Source organism: Chenopodium quinoa, unplaced genomic scaffold (genome assembly GCF_001683475.1).
Source record: "Chenopodium quinoa cultivar QQ74 unplaced genomic scaffold, ASM168347v1, whole genome shotgun sequence".
Lineage (NCBI taxonomy): Eukaryota > Viridiplantae > Streptophyta > Magnoliopsida > Caryophyllales > Amaranthaceae > Chenopodium > Chenopodium quinoa.
The window spans coordinates 954,929-971,529 of record NW_018745082.1 but is presented as its reverse complement, the minus strand read 5'-3'; the positions used below and the strand labels follow the sequence as shown (position 1 = coordinate 971,529).

Sequence of the window (16,601 nt, the reverse complement as noted above, 5' to 3'; positions counted from 1 at the left end):
GATTTAATCCAATTCCTAAATCAATTAGGATTAATTGGAAGCTTCTATAAGTTTCTACAAGATCCTAATTATCCGTTTTGAAAAGATAAGATTAAAGAGTTTGAAATTGAATAAAACTCCTTTTTTGAAAATCCTATTTCTATCCAAATTGAAAGACGTTCAAAGATAGTCAGATATTATTTTCGTGTCTCATAGTTTTTATCCAAATTTTATATGGTTGGATATCCCTTGAAATTATCTTTCCCATAATATATTATAATATCAATTCCGAGCTGTAACGGAAAAGATATGAATAAAATGTCAAACTCTATCCAAAACTGACACCGTCTCACTATTTCGGCTATATCTTTTGTTCTAAAAAATATTTTAATCTGATTCTAATTGGGTTAGAAATTAGACTTCAAGATATTTCCAACGATATATTATTCATCTTATTCCGCTTTGTGGATCAAAAGATATGATAAAAACAAAAACCGCAAAAATTGTTGTCCATCGCAAGAGTTTTATCCGATTCGAATTCTTATCTTTTCTTGATTCTTCGACCTTCTTTTTTCTCTATAAATAGAGGTCATATCTCCCCTTTTCCGATCATCAACAAGCTTGATCATCAAATACTTCTCTCTTTCTCTCTTTTACACCAAAAATCATTCTCTTATCTCTCTCTCTCATATTCTAAGCCTTAAACCTATATTCCTAATTACACCATTCTTCCTTAAGCACTATAAGGAGTCCATACTTAACCCGAGGTTTCGTCCTTAAACCAAGGCGTGAAAGGTATAATTAACTGAGGGTTTGGACCAAATCAACTCTACTTTTATTTAATTTAATTTAATTTTCATTTGATTTATATTTTAATTGAAGTTACTAACAATTTATTCATGATATAGCAATTTAAAGGAACGCGCAAAATGTGAGTAATTAATTAATTTAATTACTCTTATTTTAATTTTTATATTTCTAGCATCATGATTAGATTATTATTATTATTTGATTTGACTAACAATTTATTGTTAAATTGCTTATAATATTAATGGTAATTCTATTATATTTTTTATGATCACCATATTGCATGTTTAAAGGGAATATGTAATTGAAAATCACGCCTAATAAGATAATTTGGACAACCGGTTTAGGTTCCTTTTTAATCTTGTTATAAATCAAGTGATCACAATATTTTAGAATTATTTGTTGCATTAATATTCAACCAATTTAGCTTAATAATAGTTTGGAGCGAATTGAATATTTTGTTTGTATGCCTTTGAGATCGCAGGAATCACTTTTCACTATAAGAATCGATTAGAGGCCAATACGGGCGAATGCGACTCCATGACTCACTTCGTACCATCATCCTCGATCCTCCTTTCGTGGTTCCGAACCATATGAAGTTAGTAATCTCATGGATTATGAATGGGGTGTAACCTTCACGGGTCAATCGTTATTGCCTTCGTTGTCCCTTTATCGTGGTTGCCTTTTATGATCCGTGAACGGTTTACAAGTTCCTTAAAAACTTGTTGGCGGCTCCCTACTTTCCTTGTCCCTAATCGTATATGTCAATTCCCACTTCCTAAGAGTGCCAAGCATATTCACACCATGCTTTTACGTAGGCGCACTTCGAGAGACGCCTACAAATATTAATGCAACATGTAATTCTAAAATATTTTTGATCACTTGATTAACAACAAGATTAAAAAGGATCCTAAACCGGTTGTCCAAATTATCTTATTAGACGTGATTTTCAATTACATATTCCCTTTAAACATACAATATGGTGATCATAAAATATAATAAAATAAACATTAATATTGGAAGCAATTCAACAATAAATTGTTAGTCAAATCAAATATAATATAACCTAATCATGATGCTAGCAATATTAATAAAAATAAGAGTAATTAAGTGATTAATTACTCAATTTTCCGCGTTTCCTTGAATTGCTACATCATGAATAAACTGTTAGTAACTTCAATAAAAAAAATATAAATCAAATTGAAACAATTAAATTAAATAAAAAGTAGAGTTGATTTAGTCCAAACCCTCAGTCAATTATACCTTTCACGCCTTGGTTTAAGTATAGAACCTTGGGTATTATATGGACTCCTTGGAGTGCTTAATTAGGGGAAGTATTTTGAGAGAATAGGGTGGCTAGTATTTAGGCTAAAGAGGGAGAAGAGAATTATTTGATGATCAAGATTGTTGATGATTGAAAAAGAGGTGATATGACCTCTATTTATAGAGAAAAAAGAGGGGTCGAAGAATTAAGATAAGATCCGAATTAAATCGGAATAAAACTCAATATACTGCACTTTTTGCGGTTTTTATTTTTATCATATCTTTTGATCCAAAAATTGGAATAATATTAGTAAGATATAGTTGTAAAGCTCTTGAAGTCTACTTTCTAACCCAATTAGAATGAGATTAAAATATTTTATAGAATAGAAGATATGGCCGAAATAGTGAGACGGTGCCAGTTTTGGATAGAGTTTGATATTTTATTCATATCTTTTCCGTTATAGCTCGGAATTGATATTATAATATATCATTGGAAAGGTAATTTCAAGGGCTATCCAACCATATAAAATTTGGATAAAAAACTATGAGGCACGAAAATATATCTGTCTATCTTTGAACGTCTTTCAATTCGAATAAAATTAGGACTTTAAAAAAAAGGAGTTTTATTCAATTTCAAACTATTTAATCTTATCTTTTCAAAAAGGATAATTAGGATCTTTTAGAAACTTATAGAAGTTTCTAATTAATCCTAATTGGTTTAGGAATGGGATTAAATAATTTGGACCCTCCACATGATCATTGGGTCGTAGGTAAGGTAGGCTTAGGTTCGGTTTGAGCTCAATTTAATATTTTGGCCATAACTTATTCGTTATAACTCGGATTTGGGCTTATAATATATCGTTGGAAAGCTCTTTTAAAGCCCCATCCAACTATTAATCATTGGAACAAGATTATGGACCAAAATAAATTTGACTAAACGTTTTTATAAAAAGGACACAAAATGAATGATTTTAAAGGACACGAAATGAATTATTTCGGGTTTAAAGGCATGAAAAGAGGAAAATAAATGACGGTTTGGGAAAATGGGCTAGGAAATGGGTTGGTTTGTGAAATGGAAATATGAATATAAGCACTCCAAGATTAAATACTCAACCCGACCAATAATGGCGGTGAAAGGTTGTTCATCATCGGGTTTGGTTTTGGGGAGACATTTTTAGATGTCTACAGGTTCTCATCTGGGTCGGTTTGTTTCGGGCAGTTAAACGGTTTCGGTTTGAAATTTGACAACACTAGTATTTAATGATCATATACACTCAAGAACTCCGTTTGACTCATTAGCCAACTACGAACAAAACTTTATTGACCCGACTCGATTTTAAGCTACCTGTTGATAACTTTTTATATACTCCGTAGAAAGGTTCAAAGGTAAACCAAAAGAACAAAGGCGTATAACAAAAGGAACTGCCCATAAAAAAGGGGCAGAGTGGAATTTGTGAAGCTGAACTTTTTGGAGAGACAACCAACACAAAGTAGCTATGGCGCGCTCAATCTCCTACATCACCGGCTCACAGCTTTTCTCCATCAAACAACGTCCCAATATCGCCATTGTTGACGTTCGGTAACACCATTTTCTCTCTTCTCCTCCATTGCTATCGAATCACTTTCTAATGTCGAACAACTTTGATAGTAGTCTTGATTTTGTGTATTTAATGGCAGGGATGATGAGCGAATTTACGATGGTCATATTGCTGGATCTCTTCATTTTGCTAGCGATACTTTCTTGGATAAAATCCCTAATCTTGTTCAACAAGTTCAAGGCAAAGATACCCTCATCTTTCACTGTGCTCTTAGCCAGGTAATTGTAATTTCTGTCTATTTGGTTGTTTTGTGTTATAAATTGCGACAATTTTTGCTGAATTATTGTAGCATTATTTATTACTATTATTGGGTGATTATTGTTTTTGAATGCAACTATAAATGGGTTATTGATGCTGTAGCATTTTTTTGATTGGTAGTGTTTGTGATACTAATTGAAAAACCCTATCGCCATCTCGGTTTGATGATTTAGTAAGCTGTAGGAGTTGCCTCGTCTAATTCAATCATAATTGGTTATGTTAAACAAATCGAATTATGCATAATTATAATGCTATTAGTTATGAAATCCTGTACTCTAGAGGGATTAGTTTCCCTTAGCCTAGGGTTACTAAGTTTCATGGTGGTACATGGTTTACGGGAGAAAGAGGAGTTCATGCTTGGATACCTATTGCTCGAGGCAATTTTTTTATTTTATTTTTTTTTTTTTTTTTTTTTTGGCAGTTGTGAGAACAAGTAGGATAGAGTTAGGGCCCTTTCCTTGCCTTAGTAGCCAGGTTATGAGCCCTTGTCACCCTATTCCTAGGAACATAGCTACATTTAAGATACACAAGGACTTTACATAAGTCAAGAATATCGGAAACCAAATTCTTGAACTCCTTTGGTGCCGTTCTTGGATTCTGCAGTGCAGTCACGCACACCCTGTTATCAGTGAGGATTTCCAGCTGTTCTGATTATGCCTTGCCTGCTTCTATTCCCCTCTTGATTGCTATCATCTCGCACTGTAATGCTGAGCTTCCTCTTATCCTTTCCATGCTTTCCTGCACAAGCTCGCTCCCTCTTCGTAAGACTCAATTTATTCCTGCTTGATCAAGCCCAACCTTTGACTCCTTCCAAGCTCCATCCACTGACACACTTAGCAAATCCTCCCTTTCCCCTGCTCGTATGCTCCAACTAGTGTCAGCTCCTCTGTCTTGGACTTCTTTGATTTCCAGATCTGTGTTTTGCCCATATTCAAGATCTTCCCAGTTTCCTCTCCCTATTTTCAAGCATGCCTCATTCACCAGGTCCATATTGGGCTCGGGCTCACTCCCTGGAAGATAACTTCATTTCTATGCCACCATATCCAAATATGGGCTAACAGAATCTGAGCTAGCTTGGTCTCATTGTTCCCATTTTTTAGAACATTTGCAATATTATTTCTCAACCACCTTTCTATTGGGATGTGATCCTCCCCTCTAAGCATTTTCAATCTTCCACAAGCCCTAATTTTTCTAGTAATCAATACTAGTGGTAGCCACTTGAGCACATTTTAGCCAAGGTTACCATTGTTGATCACATACTTCCATGTATAGATCTTGGGACTTGGCTCTACCTTTGGTCTTTGTCCCATCAATTTGTTTTTGCAAGTCCAAATTGCCTATTCATGGTCATTAGGAGCAGCTAATTTGCAATCTGAATTTGGGGTAGAGATGTAGCGTAGCTTGACCTAGCATGCATATGGTTTGTTTACTATCTTACAATGTGTAATTTTTCTGCAATTTTGCCTACCTGCTCTTGGCACTTGTATTTTGCTGAGGGTTTTGGGTCCACTATGTTAGACATTCCACTCTAATAGTTTTGGGGAAAAACTTGAAAGAATCTTGATTAGCACTGATATGCTTATACATCAGAAAGGAAGTGATATGTCATTGTACCTACAAAGGAAGTAAATGCTAGAAAGGCGAGATCCTTATTCACATGAAAACAAAAAGGTACTAACAGGTTAAATGAAGTCCTTGACTAAGACTGAATGCTAGAATGCTCTAATAAAATGTAATTTAGCAGCAAATTATCTGCAAGCCACTCCTATAGTCACAATTAAGCTTTATTATCTCCTTACTTCAGTAGTCTTTTTGTCCTTTCCTCTAAAGAAATGGCCTACAGACCTTGACTCGCAACCTGTTTGGTTAATGATTTAGGAGGGAAAGAGAGGTGAGTTGATGAAAGAGAAAGGGAGGTGATAGGATGGGATGGAGCACAACTTTTCTCTTGTTTGGATAGGATTGAAATAGACGGAAGGGAAGGGAAAGGTGAGCAAAACTTGAATTTCCATGACAAGTGCAGTCAGTTTGGTTGTTTCTCAACTTTCCAGCAGTATAGCCTAAGCTTGAGTTAATAGAAATCATAGCATGTAGTTTGCTGATAATTAGGTGGAACACTAAGGAGGGATAAAATAACCTAGGAGGGTTTCAGATAAAAGGGAGAAAATGACAATTGGGATTTAAGATAAGTGAGTGAAGGAAGGAGAATGGTTGGACGTAACATGGATGGAAAATAGTGAATAAACACAAGGTATTAATAACATAATAAGGTAGAGCCGTCTTTTCTGTGTTACTCTATATTAAGTTAGGAGGTTTTCAGAAAATAACAATTGGGATTTTAGAAGTGAAGGAAAGAAAGATATTGCCAATGGGTGGATCTAACATGGAAGGGTAATGGTGAGTATAAACTAGGTATTAATAAGGCATCGTATATTCTTTGCTACTCTGTATTAAGTTTTGTGGCTGTCATTTTCCTTTGAAATCTTTCCAAATTCTTTTTTCAATTTATTTTTTTGACACATTAAAAACTTTCCAGTTTTAAAGAAATATACTCCCTCCTTTTTTAGTTGACACATTTTGACTTTTGACAATGTACAATTCAATTGGCTGGTTAAATTCAATTTTGACCTCATGCTTCATGCTTTCAGGCTTTCAGCTAACTCGATCTGAAGTAAAATAACATGAAGAATTTTATTATCTTATTTTGATTCATATTAGCCATGGAAAGTAAAAGAGAATATATATAAGTAATATCGGGTACTTGTGTGTAGCTAAATGGCGAATCTGGCAAACGGAATTTAATTAGAGAGGGTTGTTCTTCAGCTTCTTCCTCATTTTTGTTCCTATCTTAAGAGACACAAAAATGTTTTTTAGTAGTTTGTAATTTGGTATAGGGCTTTATACTTTGGAAAATGTTGTTAATCATACTTGTATTTGTATAAAGAAAGGGCTAGGTACTTGGCTTCTGTGTTCCATAGATGGGGCATATTAAGTAGAGAGAATATGTATACTGTGTACATACCCATGTTAAGTTTATACATTAGACAATATATTTGAAGCCTCTTGACAGTATAATCTGATCCCTTAACTCTGATTGTAAACTATGTAAAGCTATTATGCTTTGGTGTTGATTATCAGATTTAGTCACCTGGATGTTCAATCATTTGATGCTCCTTGCATGGGGGCCATACTGATCTATTAACAAGGAATATACATGTGATTCTCATATACACATATGACATATCCTGTTATTGGTGGGCTGTGGCCTGTGAGTGGCGGCATATTATCTGGGCAGGCTATCGGCTATGACTCTTGTTTCCTCCTGGAACCATCCCCTGTCCTGGTGACACTACAGTAGTACAGTACTACACCACGTACTATGTACAGAAATGTCTATTTGAGTCTGTAGGCTTGGTATGTTGGCAAGAGTTGCACCAGATTTTCAGATCATGGCACATTTAAGTTAATTTTAGAACTTGGCTTCTCCCTTCTCAAACAATAAAAGAAAAACATTGAATTGCCTTTATTATACAAAACAGAACATGCTACTTATAAGTTGGTATTTACATAATTACCGGTGTTTGTAAGTTGGCATTGACCTTGTTTCTTATTTAGTGTATTGTAATTTTCAGTCATATTAGGTTTTGTAAGATTTGTCTCAACGTGCACTTTCCAAATATTTAATTTTCATTAATTATGATAAAAAGCAATTAAAGATATTTAGTAATAAGTAATTGGAAATTAATAGTTCTGGTGTGGTATAGTCTTTTCTAACATAATCTGATTCTTAGCAAGGACATGTAGAAGAAAAGGGTAGTTGTGTTTTTCTTATTTTTAACCACTGCCAAAAAAAAAAAAACATTATCTGATTCTGACAAGGATAAGTAATAAATTTGTGAAATAAGCTGAAGAGAGCCTGTTCTTTAGTTTGCCTGAAATTTGTTTTATTTAATATATTTAGAGTATTGCTCCTATCTATTTTGGATGTCTCAATGGAGCAATGTAATAGAAAATAATGGTGAAGGGGGTGATGGAAAGAAGTTAACCAAATAGGGCATAATACTTGGATAATAATATAGACCATCAATGTTGAATGTGCCACTAAAGGAAGTTTAATCAAAAAGATATGGTGGGAGTGGCTTGATGTGTATAGTGACTTTGTTTCCGTATCTACGATACCAAAAGATGATTTATTCATTTTACAATCTTAAAATTGTCTGCTGGTATTCTTCATTCTCCAAGCGTAAGTGTCAGATTGACTGATTAATGAATAATGATCTATTGATCTTATATGGTCTTTAGGTTCGTGGTCCAAAATGTGCACGGAGGCTGTCAGAATATCTAGCTGAAGCAACTCTAGATGCTGGAATAAAAAATGTAATGGTTCTAGAGCGTGGTTTTAATGGATGGGAAGCTGCTGGTAGACCTGTTTGCCGCTGCACTGATAATCCCTGCAAGGCTGAAATTGTGTAGTGTGGACATCTTAGCTTGAAGACAATGTGTTCTTAAACCTGCTCTATCCAGCTCATGGGTCATTTATATGCTACTATTTTGTGACATGTAAACCAATCACTTTATACATAATTTTGAATGCGGTAAATTATTGATTGTAAAACTTCTTTCAGCTTGCAGCATTAAACAGTTAACACACAAGATAGACCTGAAAAAGAATGATAAATGTAATGTGGAGATTTATTTCAAAGCAAATAAAATTTGGAAATTTGATATCTTCATTGTTCTTTTATTGTTGTCTATTTGAATGCTATTTTTGCAATATAGTTTGAGGTATATTTAATTCCTTGCCTAAACTGGTAGTAGAGATAGCGATTTAACTGTTATTGTTCTGGAATTTTCTGGTTTGCCTCCAATGCCCAATACTAGTAAACACTAATACTTCCTCTTAGGTGCAGAAGGAAGCATGCAATTATGTAAACAACAAATTTCTGATGACTTAATTTTATGTGAACTAACTTAATTTATTTCAGTTACTAGCTACTACTCTCAAGAATCATCAAGCTTAAGTCTCCTCTAGGCTATACTACTCGGAGGAATTTACGCCTGCCGTTTTTCTAACCAGACAGAAAATCTTCCAAAATGGTCAGTTTTCTCAAGCCAGTCAGATAATTCAAACATAGTAAAATTCCATATAAAGTCTCTTTAAAGTAATCAGCTGCAAACATAGATTTGATTGCCTAAGATATTAACTTAATATAGTCTGAGATTGCTACATGCCTACATGTAAGGACTGAATTTGGACTAGCATAAATTATTTCAATGCATTGGAAAATATTAATGTTGGTAGCAAAATAATGAAGCCAGAATTACTAGGAAAGGATTGATAAAACCCGTAAGTTGAGATGCTAAAAACTGACCCGACCAAATCCAAAGTGAACAGATCTACAATTTGATCCAACCAATAATTTAGCACTATTGATACGGAAAATGACCCAGCCCAACTAAACCCGACACATATAAAAGAAAAGACAACACACTTAAACCCTTTCTCTGCCACCAATTAACAGCTTTCATTCAGCCCCTTCTCTGTAGCAGTTCCACCGGAAATTCAGGCAATTCCCTAATCTTCTCCTTGTTAATTATAAAATTTCTTGATAATTTGATAGTAGAAAACATGTTTGATTGCTTGATTTATGAATTATTGATCAACATTTTGTTAAGATTGCCTGTCAAAACCCTTGTAATTTGCATTTGCACTTGCAGAACCCTACAATCTTTCATCACTAGCCCCAATTTCATAGCTGCTTATACCAACAAATCTAAACAAAACTCATTTGTTTTTCTTAAGTACCACACTGATTCCTTTGGAAAAAACATCAAAAGGGTCAATGAGTATTTCTGGTTACACCCAGATAACAATTCCTTAAATGTTAAGGATTTTAAGGGGAAGAATTTGCCTATGAAATGTTATGGCTCTTATTTTTATAAAATTGTGGGTTGTTGTAATGGTGTTATTTGCTTGACTTGCAACTCTAGTGCAACAAGTTATATCATTTATCTGTGGAATCCTTCCATAAGGAAATACATACATGTCCCTGATCCGAATGTCATGTACAAGACTCATGGCAGGTTTAATAATGTGTGTTTAGGGTTCGGGTTTAATGAGCTTGCCAACGATTATAAGATCATTAGGGTCGTTTACATTCATCGAATTGATTTGTTTGAGGAAGTACCTGTTCTTGTAGAGGTTTACTCTGTGAGTGCTAGGTCATGGAGATACATCGAGAACTCGAGTCCTAACCATTTACTTCAAATGCAACAATGTACGCAATGTTTCTTCAAAGGCGCTATACATTGGATGGGGTATAACCGGCTTAACCGTGGTTTAAGTGCCATTGTGACTTTTGATGTGGTGGATGAGAGTTTTGGTGAGGTGAAGTTACCAGCTTCTTTGGAAGGGTCTAATTCAAGTTTTAGGGGATTGATCAATAGAGTTTGTTGGGACATGCTTGCTTTAATTCAAGTGAATTCAGGTTGTTGTCAAATATGGGTGATGAAAAAGTATGGTGTTGCGGATTCATGGACTAAGATGTTTACATATGCTCATCCGACCTTGCGTCCAATTATGCCGGCAATAAGTATCAGAAAAAACAAGGATATTTTAATGTTGACGACGAAATCTGAGTTGATTTGGGAAATCCAAGATGCCACCATGGACAATTTTTTGCATAGGCTTCGTGCTTTCGAGAATTTCAAGGTTCCAGATATTACAATGCTTTCTGCTCAGAGAATTGGTGATAAAATGGAGGAATTAGGAGTGGTTACAGAGCCACTTAGAGAATGCTATTTGGCTTCTTATGAGGAAAGTTTAGCACTTTTCAATGAGGGAGAACCAATAATTGGTGATGTTATTGAAGACGATGCTATCAAAGATAATAATCTTCGATCACAATGATGCTGAAGATGATGGGTGAAGTGGTTAAGACAATTAACTGATTAAAAAGCTAATTTTATTAATGCATTTGTTCTCTTTGTTGGTTGGTGTTCTTGATATTTCTACTACAAGTACTATTATCTTGCTGTCAAAGTTCAGAATTAACATATCGTCTTGTCTGAAGATGAGAGTAATCATGGGGCGACTGTTGTTGGATTGAACATGTTTTTATTCTTAATTCTAGAGCATTTGGTTGCTCTAGAGGTGAAAGTAAGATTTTTCATGGAAATTATTTAATACTCAGCATGTCTTAAATGATTATATCATCTAAGTCAATAGTCGTAGTAAGGAACAAAAAAGAAATTGCTTATTACAATTTACAAAAAAAAAAAGAAAAAAAAATGTTAGGAAAAGATTTTAAGCTTTTAATTTCATGTGGTATACCCTTTTAACTGACGTTTATTGATTACAATTTAGACTTTTCCTTTTCTTTTCTGACCAATGTTTAGACTTCAGGTCTGGCAATATACCTATTTTGGCTTCCTTTAAACTTTTACAAGGCCTTAAAATTTTGTTGCAACTCTGGAAACATGTATCAGGGTGATTGTGACCTTTTTATTTTTTATTTTATTGATGTTCTTTAATGATTATTTTGATGAGGAATATTGTGTAGTTGTGTCCATTAGGTAATGATACTCTCGTGTGTATTGTGTGGTGATATCGATAATATTGTGTTGTGCTCATTATTATTGGGTGATATCGTGTGTGTAAAGGGTGATGAGGAATATTATATATTTGGTACGCTACTCTTGTATGTTTAGTGGAGACTCTATTTACTGATTTACTGTCTTAAGGTGGGCGACTGTGCTGCTCCAAATTTGGTGACTAGGAGAAGTAAAGTAGCTCATGCCTAGCTCTTTAATTGCTGAGAGGTTTATTATTCTAATGTACTCCGTATAACCTTAGTTCTTTGTTCATAGCTGAATAGAGCTTCAAAGAATATGCAAGTCTTAGATTTTCTTATGTATAGGTGGGGAGCCAGGGAAGGGTGGGGGTGTTGTTTGGGGGGGGGGGGGGGGGGGGGGGTTGGAGTGGATTGGATAACAGTGGGGTACTTAGTAGTGATTTTTACACTCCTTCAATCAAATGGATTTTAAATTTAGCAGCTTCTTTCACATGTATGCTTGATCGTACAAGACGATGGTAACTCAAAAGAGTTAAGTATGCTACTTTGTATATTTTGAAAGGTCTTTTGGATGAGGTATTGCACGGGTTTAAATATGGTTGGATATCTTGTCATATTGGACTAATACTTGTGTCAAGTTTCTAGAAATTCTAATATCAATATTGGTTTGAGTGAAATATTCCTCTTTGCTGCAATCCTCCCTGGCACCTTTGATCTCTCAAATATCATGTTTGAATCCAATAATCTTACAGATAGTTATAATGCAGTAAGATATATGTGTATAATGTATTCACTGTACGAATCTTTACTCTGTACATTTCTGTCTTTGCTTGATGGTCTGTTGGAGGCTTGGAGTCTGTAATATTGATATGGGGAAACATAAATTCTCATATAAGATCAACGCAATTTAATCATTAAGAGACCAGCCTACTTACTATATGAACGCACCCTTTAACTCACATATGCGAGTGGTTAGCTGGAGAAGTTTCTTTTTGAAGCTTGGAGTTGTTGTGACAGTGTCAGAATATGCATTCAGCTACTGTTTTCTATTCATTCTTGAAAGTCTTAACGAAACATTGTAAGTTGTAATAAATGGGAAATTCACTTGTACTGACCTTTTTCATGTTATTTCCTGTTTGTCAGATGGATGCAGAATAATGGAGAGGATCAATGGCAATGGAATTGATAAAAGGTGGAATTTGGAGCACTTCGTAACATTTTGCCAATGTAATAAACTCGAGCGTTTAGATTTGAGGATTAATTGCTTCCTTTAGTACTTATCAATTAATCTGTACTCCGTAAGTTGTCTAAGCTGCCAATCATTTCATGTATGTTGAATCTTCAGAGCTATGGATATGAAATATTATTGAAGTCTATGCTACATATTTGTGATATTTAAGTGCTGTTGGTATATTTTGGTAATATTGAATTCGTAGAGCTCTAAAGCTACCACATTTGAGCTTGTCAAGTTCTCGCTTGGGTCTCGGGCATGAAAATTGTGTTAATATTATTATCAGCGTATACTTGCTGGAGTTGTGATTATGTGCCTAGGTAATTAGTTTGATGTCGGAATGCAGTCTATTACTGGTAACCAGGTGGTGGGCTAAGCAGAGCATAGCCCTTGTAAAGGCAGATTTTTTGTAAACTTCTCCCCTGTGAGGTTGGGGGGTCGCGTTCCTTCTTAATGTAGCTAATGTGGTTAATGTTGTTATCCGCCTTTACTGTTTTTGGTAGGAAATGGGATGAGGGCGTTCCTTTCCTACCTCCTACGATAAGTAAGTCTCCTCTTCTTCATGCAGAGATTTGTTCATTGGGCAACCTCATGGATCTAGGCAATCAAGCCATGCACATACACATTTTTTCATGCGGTAAATTTTTTTTTGATTGCTTCGCCGTAATGATTATTTCAAGATGCAGATAGAATCATCGAGATTTTAGCACTCTTATTTTTTACGGGCAGTGATATAAAAGAAATTTTTATCCTGGTCTTGGGTACTAGCTCTAAAGATTTCAATCAACTAGGCTATAGTCAAAGTTAGTCTATAAATAGTGAAAAAATTCAAAATTTATCAATTTTTATAGATTAAGCTAGATCTCGTGTCATGCATGATAATTTCACTATATTGATTTTTTATTTTTATTTTTATTTTTGGTATAAAATAACATAAGTTAAATACAATTATAACATAAAATAACATGTCATGCTAGATCTCATGCCATGCACACGGCAATAACATGGTCATAGGCCTCGTACCAACCGCGTCAAGAAAATGGAAATCCTGTGTTAAATTTGTAAAATTTGATGGGCAAACAACACTTTGTTGAGTCCAATTGGTCATAGTCTAACTGCCTACAGTTGGAAGTTGACACAACAACCGGTAAACAAATAAATTTTAGTTTATCCTCCTCCAAAATATATGAATGAGCCCTCGCACTCCAAAAACGCTACACGTAGAGCTGTCAATTCGGGTAAACAAGTCGGGTTTGGGTCGGGTAAGTGTGGGTCGGGTCAACTCGGGTCGGGTCATTTCGGGTTAATGCCGTAACCTATACAGGTCGGGTTCGGGTTGGGTCATGCTTGAGTCGGGTAACGTCGGGTCATACATCTTATCGGGTTTGGGTCGGGTTAATAACAGGTCGGGTTACATTCGGGTCGGTGAATAATAGGTCGGGTTTAATCCAGGTTTTCACGGGTTAAAACGGGTTAGGGTCATTCTCGGGTTCGAGTCGGGTTCGGTTCAAGTCAATAATTTGCGGGTTATAATCAGGTTGGGTCATTCTCGGGTTTGAGTCGAGTTCGGTTTAAGTCAATAATTTGCGGGTTATAATCAGGTCGGGTCAATTCCAAGTCGGGTCATTCTCGGGTTCAAGTCGGGTTCGGTTCAAGTCAACAATTTGCGGGTTACAATTAGGTCGGGTCATTTACAAGTCGGGTCATGTTCGGGTTCAAGTCGGGTTTGGTTCAAGTAAAAAAATTGCAGGTTATAATTAGGTTGGATCATTTCCAAGTCAGGTCATGTTCGGGTTCAGGTCTCAAATATTGGGTTAATCTGGGTATCGGGTTGATTTCAGATCGGGTCATATCAGGTTCGGGTACATTTTTTAATTTGGGTTGGTTTGTTAACAGTTCATGTAATGACAATCACGTTTAATCATTATCAATTACTTCATTTATTGTAAGAGAAATAATTTCAGATAAGTTTTAATTCGAGGTAATAAGTTCTAATAAGTTTAGATAAGATCTACATTATAAGTTCATATTAATTTCAATAAGATAGGTTTAGTTTAGATTTTTAGAAGATAAGTTCAAACCCTATTCTAATCTATTCACATTGATTCCACTCATTTTAGGGATAACAATTTCAGATAAGTTCATATTCGAGATGACATGTTTAGATAAAATATAATAAGTTCATATAAATTCGGATAAAATAGGTTTAGTTTAGATAAGTTAAAATACAATAATTTTTTTTCTAAATTTATTTTATTTGAAATTATCTAAACTTGTATTTTTTTTTTATAAGTTCATATCCGAGTTCACGTTTTTTTTAATGGCATTTTTTTTTTAACATTTAAATGGCATTATTCAAAACATTTAAATAAGATTAAATAGGCAAATGAATAATAAAATTAGAAAAATAAAAGACCAATAAAAGCCTTTTAACAGCTCTAGTTCGGGTCACCGACCACTTTCTCGAGTCCAGACTAGTCAAGTCATAATCGGGTACAGGTAAATTATTTGGGTCAGATTATCATCTGGTCATTGTCATATACTCATGCTTGCATTTAATCATTATCACGTTCAATTCAATCATTATCCGAAATTATTTTTTTTTAACTTTTTTTTATTTGATTTTTTTATTTTTTATTTTTATTTATAAAATATAAGATAAAACAAACAAGCCTAAGGTCAAATAGTATTTGTAAACCGTAATTGACTACATTGATGCACATACACCTACAAAGTAGTAGTATTCGTATACCATAATTGCTTAATTGAAATATAGAATGAACTTGCACCTAAAAAGTAGTAGTATTCGTAAATCGTAATTACTAAATTTTAATAAAGAATGCACATGCATCCAAAAAGTAGTGGTATTCATAATGTTTTATAGGTTTTTATGAGACATATAAATTGTATTACATTTGATAGTAGAGAATTTTATTGAAAATATTTGAATAAGCTTAAATAGGAAAATAACTCATAAAATTAGGGAAAAAAAAAAGATATGACGTAATCCTAGATTGCTAGTTAATTTCGGGTCAATAAAAAGTCGGGTTCGGGTCGGGTTAGTGACAGATCAGGTTGAATTCCGGGTTGGGTTAGTAATAGGTCGGGTTTAATTCGGGTCGGGTTAGGAATAGGTCGGGTTGAATTCAGGTTGGGTTAAAATCGGGTTTTGACGGGTTAAAACGGGTTTAGGTCAATTTCGGTTCAGGTCGGGTTCGGTTCAAGTCAATATTTTACGGGTTATATTCGGGTCGGGTCATCTCCAGGTCGGTTCATGTTCGGGTTCGGGTCTCAAATAATCGGGTTAACTCGGTTCTAGGGTTGGTTTCAGGTCGGGTCATATCGGGTTCGGGTCATCATTTTTCCAGGTTTAGACGGGTCGGTTAATAATCGGGTTCGGGTTGGTCTTTCGGGTCGGGTCAGCTTTTGACAGCTCTAGCTACACATACAATGGTTGCAATTGATCTAAGTTGCACCCTTGTGCAACTATTCTACATGCAATACCAGTTCAATAAAGAAGCCCAGTTGCAAAACTCGCCCAAAACAAAAAGCGACCCAACCCAAACCCTCACTTCCCAAACGCGACCACTCCCAACTGCCATATTTTGGTTTTCATTTTTTTTTTTTGAAAAAAACTGTTTTACTTCTCATTAATTTTTCAAAAGCAAAAAAAAAAAAAAAAAAAAAAAAAAAAAAAAAAACATTTAGTCATTTCAAACATTTCTAAAATTATTTTCTGTTGTGATTTTCTCTATAACAAAGTTCATTCTCTCTCATCTACATGATTTTACTTCACTAAAAACTAAAAAATTAACAATGGATATCAGAGAAGAATGAGTTAAAAGGTTTTTCCCAATAAGAGGTAAATTTTTTTGAATATCACTGACTTCC

General features: G+C 34.7%; 2 protein-coding genes across 2 annotated transcripts; both read left to right on the top strand.

Annotated features, from left to right (window-relative positions):
• Positions 1-3,433: 3,433 nt before the first annotated feature.
• Positions 3,434-8,632, top strand: LOC110709911 (dual specificity phosphatase Cdc25-like). Its single transcript, XM_021888172.1, has 3 exons — positions 3,434-3,628; positions 3,727-3,865; positions 8,208-8,632. Exons 1-3 carry the CDS (start codon positions 3,546-3,548, stop codon positions 8,376-8,378), a joined length of 393 nt encoding a protein of 130 aa, XP_021743864.1. The 5' UTR covers positions 3,434-3,545; the 3' UTR covers positions 8,379-8,632.
• Positions 8,633-9,534: 902 nt separating this feature from the next.
• LOC110709890 (F-box protein CPR30-like) lies at positions 9,535-10,815 on the top strand. The gene has a single exon (XM_021888151.1). The coding sequence runs from the start codon at positions 9,535-9,537 to the stop codon at positions 10,813-10,815; it is 1,281 nt and encodes a 426-aa protein (XP_021743843.1).
• The last annotated feature ends 5,786 nt before the right edge of the window (positions 10,816-16,601 follow it).